The following is a 9819-nucleotide window of genomic DNA, read 5'->3' as shown; positions in this document are numbered from 1 at the left end:
AGGCCAAGTAAAGTCAGCTACAGGGAGCAGATTTATTCCCAATAAGATCATTTTCTCTCTCATCATCATCCTCTTCCTCACATACTTCACACACTGGTATAGAGTAAGATGGAGCAAGAGATAAGGTGACACTAATTATTATTATTTCATTTATTGTTATTATTTGTTTTTGTTTCATTTTCTATACACCCCAAACAGTATTTCCACTCCAGTACTTTTCCTCCAAGTACAATTAAAGAAAGCTTATGTACCACTGGTGGTACACGTACCACAATTTGAGAACCGTGGTTCTAAAGAAAACGTGCTGTGGTGCTTCTTTAGTTCCTTTTCTGACATAAACATTGACTTTGACAGGAAAAGTAGCCCTCATGGGGACCAAAACCTGGTCCCCGAGGCAGAACTTCATTTCTGAAGGACTGGTTAACTAAGATTGCATTCGTGGTTAGGTTAAGATAAGGGTTATTGTTAAGTTATGGTTAAGGTCGTTTATGCTGCTGAATGAATCAATGCGGGGTCCTAAGAAGAATAGCTGTGCAAACCTGGGCGTGTTGACCCATTTTATTATTTACCAGGATGGAGCCTCCCACTTTGAGCTGGGGCCAGGAAATTGTGGTTGCCTAGCAAGTTTCATATTCACGGTGCAAAGTTTTCAGACGTGTTGCTGCTGTTTCCCCCCGTAAACTACAAACTCACTGCAGCTGTTTTAAACACGCACATCTCCACGTCGACGTACAGGAGGCAACTTTGACGGGGCAAGATGTCCGTCGCGGGGTTTAAGAAGCAGTTTTACAAAGCGAGCCAGGTAAACGCGCTACTTTTCTGACGTTAGCCGGGATAGCCTAGAAGCTAGCTGTAGTTACGTTGACTGCGCTAGTTTCGAGATAGCTGGAAGACGTTATGAACTTGGCTAACACTTGTTTTCTTGGTTAAACACTGCAATGTGCAAGTGTGTTCGTGAGAACACAAATAGTTATGGTGGTTATTATATCGAATAATTGTCAACAGGTTAGCTTACTGTTAACCCCTGACAAATATACAGAGGACTGGTACAGTAGTACTTTCAGTTGTTAATAACTATGTATTCCGCTATAATTGATTGGATTTTGAAGCATGTTGGGTACGTGTCGTTAGCTTTGTTGTCAGGCTTGTCGAAGCCAATTTACAAGATTGACGTTTAAATCGGCTAATGTTACTAATGCTGCAGAAGTGTGTGTGTGTGGCTGGCGTTTGTTTTCGACTTGCTATGTTGTGAAGTCGGCGTTGATTTCATGCCCTCTTTCCAAAGTGGTGTCCTTGTGTGTTATCTATGGAGTTTTCAAAACACTAAAAACAAAGTGGCTCGTGTGTTCTGGTGACATTACTGCTCCAACCCGGCAACTCTAATCTCTTAGTAACAACTGTGATTTCAAGTGTTTAACTCAGGTGACGTGACCACCACCTCGTCTAGTTGCTATTTAAACATCTCTTTTTCAATGGTCTGACCCACAAAAAACTATATATCTACAATGTCAATAAGACGCAGATATTATCTCTTTATGTAAAACTCTAGTAAAGATTGAATCTTATTTTCAATTTTTAAATAAAATTATATTTCCCTAAACATGTTGTGTTGAAGTGAGTTTTCGCTCAGTGGGTGTGTGCCTGATTGTGGGTAATGGAATCCTGTCTATGTGAGTACTCTGCCCAAACCAGCTTCCAGTTCCCATGTAAACCTCAAGACGGATATAGTGATTACATTGACTGTAAAGCAGAAATAACACATTTTTGTGTGAATGCACTGATATCTGGCATTTAGAAGGATCTTAAATCTTAATTCCTTATCAGAAAACTGATTATGGATGTAATACTGGGCAAACCCCACCATGAATACTTAAAACATTGGAACTCTAGTACAATAAATGTATGATTCATATGCTAAACACTTTGCCTTTCTTTAGCCAACCTCTGACCTACAAGTGTTGCACACTCTCATTGATGCCATGAAAGAAATAAGGCAAGGTGGAGGGTGGATAATAAGTTGTCTAAGTTCAGTTACTTAACAGGGTTCTTGTCATAAAAATATAATGAAATTTATTACATTTTGAATGGGCATAAAAAAGTAATTTTTTTTTTAAACCAATTATGTCTTTAAAGACATAATTGGGCAAAGGTTTTGGTTTGACAAGGCAAGCACCTCAGTTCCCAGCAATGTTTTACCAGATCCAATGCTGTATCCATTTACCACACTGCATGCATAGTTATGGCTTTCAAAAAAGTTTCCATATACATTATCTAACCTAGTCTGTCTGAGACGGGCAGGTCTGGTAGGTGTGCTGAACAAAAACATTTGTTTCCAGTTATGAAACCAGATGTGGTGAAAAGGGTGTTTTTTTTTTCCCACATCTACACAACATCGTATTGTTGAGAGAGATTTGTTCAATCTAATTAAAAAGCAGTTGGACTGAATTCTATTCAAATAAACCAGTGTTTCAATTTTGCCAGGCCTGTGTGTTCTATAAACCAGATACTGTATTGATCAACCCATCTTGTCTGAGTTTTAATTGTTATGTATTTCTGATAGCTGCACCAAGTTTAACCAAAAGAGAATGCATGTATAGGAAGTACTTACAGAACTAGTCTCTGTACGGCCTGCCAGCCACATGCACAGGACTTAAGTCTGTCAAAGTACAGTATATATGTGCCATGTGTTAGTAACAATAAGAATTTGTGAGTGAGAGTAAGATGACGGTAACATGTGTTTAGTAAAAGTATCCATGAATGTGGGTGTAGTGATGGAAACTGCTGTGTGTGTGCTGGTCTGATGGAAAAGAGAAAGCTGTAGGCTCTATTTACAGCCGTGATTCCATGGACATGAATACATGGGAAATTCCTTGGGCTTATATTCCTTATTCCTTGACAAATAAAATTATGGAAAATGTTTCAACCAGCTGGGAATTTCTAATGACAATGATCAGATTGATTTGCCAGTAAAACACTGCACTGCAAAAGTGTCCTTGTGCGAGCCTCTGTTCCAGAAATTCATCTCCGTAGATGACCTTATTCTGTGGAGACCAGAAATGATAGAGAACATAATGCATAAACTGGCAGGATTTAAATTGACCCGTACTCTGTTTGCTTTTTCATCACAGTTGATGAGTGAGAAAGTCGGCGGTGCAGAGGGAACCAAACTGGATGAAGACTTCAGGGACCTCGAAAGGGTGAATTATTTACAAATGATTTATACGTTGATGAGCAATATCTTGTGTTAATATCACTTTAAGAAACACAAATTAATAGCTCAACACATTTTAATAGTGTCAAAAGCACACTTGGGAATCATTTTCTCTCCTCTACCTGTATCACCAGAAAGCTGATATCACCAGCAAAGCAATGGTGGAAGTCATGAATAAAACATCAGAGTACATCCAGCCCAACCCTGCAATGAGAGCTAAGCTTACCATGCTCACTGGTATGTCCAAAATGCGTGGCCAGGAGAATAATCTGGGCTACCCCCAGCCCGAGGGCCTCCTTGGAGATTGCATGATTAAATATGGACAGGATTTGGGCGGTAACACCAATTTTGGTAAGTGTGTGTGTCAGTATAAATTAATGTAATGGTGTATGTTTTTAAAGTATGGGCCAGTTAAAACATAATATGATGGGGCGATGGGTACAAAAAGAGTACATATACTCATTGTTTTTCATGTTTTCTTTTTCTTTACATAAATAATAATTACTGTTAACATGCCTCACAATGCCCTACCATCTCTGAAGTCAGTGATTTTGTGTGTGCGTACTGTAGGTGGTGCTCTAATAGAGGTAGGAGAGGGCATGAGGAGGATGTGTGAGGTCAAAAACTCTCTGGATATTGACGTGAAGCAGAACTTTATTGACCCACTGCAGTCTGTCGCTGAGAGGGACATCAAAGACATTCAGGTATAATCAAAGATGTGGTATATGTGTGTTTTACAAACACTGGAAGTGAAAACTCTTTAATACTGTACACTTAAGTAGAGCTCATCCACCTCTCATTCTTTACTTTTCGTTTCCCCTCAGCATCACCTGAAGAAGCTTGAGAGCCGCCGTCTGGACTATGACTATAAAAAGAAGCGTCAAGGTAAAATCCCAGATGAAGAGATCCGACAGGCCCTGGAGAAATTCCATGAGTCTAAAGAAATGGCTGAGAGCTCCATGCATAACCTGCTGGAAACAGATGTGAGTAGCCTGTAGTCAAAACCCAATTAACCTCGCTTTGCAGATGTCCCACACTTTTTTAATGCACCACATTCAAATGGTGATTTAACAATTGCATATAAGCTGACTTTATTATAATAATAATAATAATAATACAAGGTAGAAAATACACTTACAACAGTATTATTCATGCATGTTGAACCTTGTACACCAATGTTTGTAATAACTGTGATATTTACTAAGAGTAAAGGAGTAATAAAACACACTCAGAAATGTTGATATTTACGACTGAACAGTGATTGTGGCGTGAGCAGAACCCCACAATAACCAATGAGAGTGAGCTGACCAGGAAACAGATGTTGCGTATTTGTTTTAGAACCATCACTTGTACAAGCCAAGTTGATTCTCAGTCATGACTTCAGCCACAGTTTTTTGCGTTTCTCAGCACAAAACATCGCGAGCACACAACAGCTATTAACTGACGACGCAGAGAGTCCGCCTCCATGTCTACTCTGTTTATATTCTGAAGTCACGTTAAATCACGTGAGTTTCTGTGAGGTCCCAAATCCTTGGAATCTCCTCCCTGAAATTGTTTGATTAACCGCCAGGTTTGTGGTTCTGCGTGTTGACTGGATCGTGTAGTCGGTGATTTCTCAGGATTAAAACATTGAAAACAACGTTTTTTGTGTCTGTGGTCTCAAGTGAGATTTTAAAATCCTCCAGTGTGGGGCAGGCTTTATGTTGCAAAGTTACTTGTGCAATAATAATATAATAGTGAATAATTTTATTTATAATAAAAGTACCAAAGATGTCTTAACAACTCAGGAGTGGTAACACTTTCATCCCTTCTTATTCCTTCTCCCACTCATTTCTTGGGTCATTGTCTCGGGCCTCAGCTGCGCCACTATCTCGCTCACTGATATCACTTACGACAGAGGAGAATAGTTTGAGGACGTACACTGTGTCGGGTGACAAACCTTTTTTCCACAGTGACTTGCAGTCTTGTGAGCCAGCTAAACCCGTTCTGTGAGGTGTTTGCATGTCTTAATGAGGTGTTTCAGAGCATCCCGCGTGATGTTATTTTTATAAACAATAATGACTCTGTAATGAAGTAGGAATGGCAAGTGGCAGAAATAGAAGTGGAATGCACTCAACCAGGTGATGTGAATCAAGACATGTTTTTGGGTTTGGTCTCATGCTAAAATCATTTTTATGTGCATGTAGGTGGAGCAGGTGAGTCAGCTGTCCTCCTTTGTGGAGTCTCTGCTGCAGTACCACAGAGAAGCTGTGCAGGTCCTGGATGATCTTTCTGATGGACTGAAAAAAAGGTCAGCACAATGTCTATTTTTAAAAATGACATACCTTTGATATGTTGAGGCTGTGTCCTTTGGCTCGTGACGTGGTATGATTCAGCCATTTATTCATACATACCTATCTGATTACCAACAGCAGTGACGGATGCTCAGCTTAAATCACTTATTTTTCTTAAACATTGTGATTGTTTTGTGGGGGGAAATATATATATATGTTGTAATGTTTTTTTTGACTACTATTTAAGAAAAAAAAAATGTTTCTCTTAGCTTGATAAACGTTAACAGACAAAAGTAGAAGCTTCAAAATATATAGGAAGTTGTGTTTATCTGCAATCCAGGGCTTTAAAAATAAATGATTCATTTTCATTTTTTAGTTGTAGATGTTATTTACCACTGTCCAATTCATGTTACTCCAGTGTGTCCTGTCTGTCAGGATCCCAGAGCGAGGTGGGGCTTGTCAGTGTGAGGAGTACTGTCATATCAATTTCTAATTTTGGAATAACAAAATATTTGATGTTAACTGTGGTATTTCCCACAGGAAGCTGGATTGATATATCTTTGTTTGACCTTATAGGATCTATATTGCTGCATCTCACAGAGGTAATGGTTTCTTTCTTTCTTTCGTATTCAGGGTGACTGAGGCTCAAAACTGTCCAAGACAAGAATACACACCCAAACCTAGACCACAATTTGACTTTGCGGAGTTGGACCAGTCCAATGGAGGATACTCACCTTCTGCAACCAGTCCTCCAGCTTATTCACCCGGTAAATTTACCTCTGAATATTTTGTCAGGGCAGTGTGCTTGTGTGTTTATGGCCTATACCCAAGTAGGAATATTGGCAAAGTCAATATGCTCAAGACTGATGTGTGTTTCCTTTGTGACGTTAACCAGCCCCTGCACATTATCAAGGTCCTTCTTTCCAAAGGAACTCCGTCAAGAGCAGGCCACGTGAGTGGATAGATGAAGCTGTCACTTACACAAAGAACCTACTCCGTTTCTCTGCTGTCACTCACTCTTGTTGTACATCTGTGTGGCAGAGAGCTGCATTAATGTCTGTGTCAACTTTTCACTAACATTGTTGAGAGGTGTTTGTTGGGTCCAGTGTGTCCTGTCTGTCAGGATCCCAGAGCGAGGTGGGGCTTGTCAGTTTGAGGAGTACTGTCATATCAAGGCTGCAGACACATACAAACCATAGCAAGTCTATTGTTGTTTTAAACTATCGGGCAACCTGGTGCTGAATTGTATGTATCTGACAACCTTTTCCTTGAAACTTCTGAACCTTGAGAAAAATCACCACATGACTTGTTTTATTTTGTCAGCATATCCAGTTGATAAAATAAAATGCAAATTTGATCTTGAGCTTCAGAAGGATTCTCTTTACCTCTCTTAATGACTAAACTGTTTTATTAACTTACATTTTATGGTCTATTCCAGAGTCTTACTGGGAAACGCATTGGAAAATCACTGGTGTTCATGATCTCGTCTTTGAAGGACAACTGCTCATTTCAAAGAATTCATTTTTTTGCTTTTCTTTTTGTAGCCGAGCCATGCTGTAAAGCCCTTTATGACTTTGAGCCGGAGAACGAGAGCGAACTGGGCTTCCGCGAGGGTGACATCATCACACTAATCAGCAAAATCGATGAGAACTGGTTTGAGGGAACCATTCGTGGAAAATCAGGATTCTTCCCCAACAACTATGTGGAAGTAGTGGTGCCTCTACCCTACTGAATGCAGCAAGGCAAGAGGGAGACAACCGGTCATGGAAAGGGGGGATTATAGATTGTTGACTTTATTGAACCAAAAGACATGTTTATTGAAATTTAAGGGCAAACATCTCAAGACAGGGACCTAATATTTGTATCCAGGTTATTTGCCTTTTGTCCATTCTCATGAGTAAAATGGATTTGTAAGAATGGAAGTAGGTTCAACAAGAAAAGTGAGAAGTGTCTAATGTCAGAGTGCATTTACCACATCCTGAGACTTTATATCCATTCTTTATGCACCTGTGCACTTTTTGTACATTACAATCCCATCACCAGGACTGAGGATGAAAGATTATGATAAAATGACATCTGCGATATCGTGTCCATTAGTATCCACAAACACTAAGAAGTGCAACTACTTTATTGCGATATTCCTGTTTTATTTTTACAGTGTGATATTTTTTTTTTCTATGTATTTCTCATATTGGTACTACACACATGCAGGTATATGCATGCCTTTTGTTTTTTTTACGCACTGTTGTCTACACTCCCATTTGTCGCCTCAGTGCCTCAAGACTACAGTACTTTTGTTATGGGCTCAACATGGAGGACAGGCTGCTTTCTGATGATGTCTGAAACTATCCTCCACTGCCATCTGGTGGTCACTTTGATTGGGAGGTCTGTGAGCATCTTAACTCAAAAAGTAAAGTATAGATTTTGATGACATCTGTGGAAATGAAAGTGATGGCCAAATGAAGTAATGATTTGTTTTTGGTGATTAAATGGGCACTGATGGGGGAAACTGAGTGTCCATTATATGAAGGGAAAGAAAAAGCATGTCTAGATGAAACTGATAGACTCCTGTCACACAGTGGTTTTGAGTAGATTTTGCTTCTAAAGGACTGAAGGGGGCCCGTAAATACACACATTTTTTTGGTACATTCTAATTATTGCTGACTTAGTGAGTCAATGTGCCTCAGGTCTTTTTCAGTTAACACCACCTTCTTTTCTCCGCAAACCAAAGAGAAGTTGCAGACAGTTTGCAGCTATTTTTTGACGGCAAAAGTACACGTTTATACACAATTAATGGTTCAGTGCATTATCTTCCCGTTTTATCTAATAAGCAGAAGCAGACATTTGTTTTCATCACAGGGGCAGCTTAGTAATGCTATGTGATTTTCTTCCCCCCCACACCCTAAGTGATTTACATTACGCTGAAACCATTGTCGTACATTCCTTAAGTCCCTCTGTTTTCTCAGGCTCTAGAGATGCTGCTGGCAGTGTCACTTGACAGTGTTTTGTGGACTCTCGATTCAACCGTTAGTCAATGAATTTGCAATCTGTGATGTACATTCTCCCTCTGTGCTGGGGTAAGCTTGGCTTTGGTATTCTGATGTATACTTTAGTTTGTAGCATAGGAATTATGTATTGGATGTTTTTGTACCTGCCTCATTCCTCGGCTGCAACTGACAGATGCTCACTCCTAACTATTGTGTTGAGGTTTTACTAATAATACGTTTGGTCTTGGTACAATGGCTGGTTTTCAGTCTCACTTAAGCCCATTACAAGCATGAATATGAACTGTGAGGGTTTGTGCTTTTCACTAAATTGCCAACTTTCTCCTCTTGTCATGATCCCCTTGTTAGACCACCCCCACCCCACTCATTTCTCCCATTTCTATTTAAACTGCTAGTGGAACAGACAGGCCTTTTTCATAAGGGAAGGGCACACAGTGCTGGATTATGCCCTTCCTCCCCCACTCCTCTTTATTCACCACCTGCCCTCATACCCCTGCCCCCTTTCTCATTATCTGCCCCATCCTAGTCCCATGGTGCCTCCGGATCTCAGTCTCCAGGTCCATCCCCGGTATAATCTCTTTATCATAGTTTGTGCCTCCTAATGTTATATTAGCATGTCTTCTGTGTTATTCATGTTTCATGTCGGGCCATAGTGTTTGGCTGTGCCTGTGGTTCAGGTGTGGGTTCTTATTTCTCATTATTCGTAATTAAAAGCCTGGAGTTGGATAGGGGAAAGGAGGGTCAGGGGCTCAGGTTGAGCTATTATGCAGCTTGTGATGATTAATGTTGTGGACAAAAAAGAGCTAAGATCAATTTTTATGTCCTCTTACTGCCACAGTTTAAATAGTCGTCTGACGACTGCAGCTGACGTTTATCACCTATCTGTGCCCTACTATCTGAGATGGTTCGATTCACAGCCGTACCCAGATGTGGCCCAACATTGAACCAATATATAATAAATGAAGTATTATTGGCCTTTGAATGCTTTATATGTGTTATGCACAATCTTAGTGGTATTGTCCGTTTAAAAAAAATGTATCCACTTTGCATGTGTCTTCATTTACAGCTTCTGTGTGTCGGGCAGTGGATGCCTTTCGTAACTGTGACTATGGGAGATTTAAAGTCAGATTATCCTGGATTATCTATAGGATATATGTTCTACCTTTATATTAAATGTAATCTTGTTTGTTTTACAAAGGGGAATGGATGCTGGTAAAAAAAAAAAGTCATTTGGTTCTGTTGTGTCTGTACAAAAAAAATACAGCCACTGAATTGGCCTTTTTTAATTTCAAAGAATTAAATTATATTAATGATTGAAAATATCTAAGGC

General features: G+C 39.7%; 1 protein-coding gene across 2 annotated transcripts; it reads left to right on the top strand.

Moving 5' to 3' along the window:
* The first annotated feature begins 606 nt into the window (after positions 1-606).
* LOC122779363 (endophilin-A2-like) lies at positions 607-9706 on the top strand. Of its 2 annotated transcripts, XM_044041602.1 has the most exons (9): positions 607-802; positions 3129-3197; positions 3346-3562; positions 3782-3915; positions 4036-4194; positions 5398-5501; positions 6118-6251; positions 6380-6436; positions 7029-9706. In XM_044041602.1, the coding sequence occupies exons 1-9, from the start codon at positions 758-760 to the stop codon at positions 7214-7216; spliced, it is 1107 nt and encodes a 368-aa protein (XP_043897537.1). In that variant the 5' UTR covers positions 607-757; the 3' UTR covers positions 7217-9706. The 2 variants fall into 2 exon arrangements, with proteins under 2 accessions (XP_043897537.1, XP_043897547.1); XM_044041612.1 differs by lacking the exon at positions 6380-6436.
* The last annotated feature ends 113 nt before the right edge of the window (positions 9707-9819 follow it).

This window comes from Solea senegalensis, linkage group LG1 (genome assembly GCF_019176455.1).
Source record: "Solea senegalensis isolate Sse05_10M linkage group LG1, IFAPA_SoseM_1, whole genome shotgun sequence".
Taxonomy (NCBI): Eukaryota; Metazoa; Chordata; class Actinopteri; order Pleuronectiformes; family Soleidae; genus Solea; species Solea senegalensis.
The sequence above is the reverse complement of the archived record's forward strand: the minus strand, read 5'-3'. Positions and strand labels throughout refer to the sequence as shown.

Coding starts and splice junctions, on each gene's coding strand:
- LOC122779363 (XM_044041602.1), top strand. CDS start 758: ATGTCCGTCGCGGGGTTTAAGAAGCAGTTTTACAAAGCGAGCCAG. Junction 5,502..6,117: donor TCTGATGGACTGAAAAAAAG/GTCAGCACAATG, acceptor TTTCGTATTCAG/GGTGACTGAGGCTCAAAACT. Junction 6,437..7,028: donor CTCCGTCAAGAGCAGGCCAC/GTGAGTGGATAG, acceptor TTCTTTTTGTAG/CCGAGCCATGCTGTAAAGCC.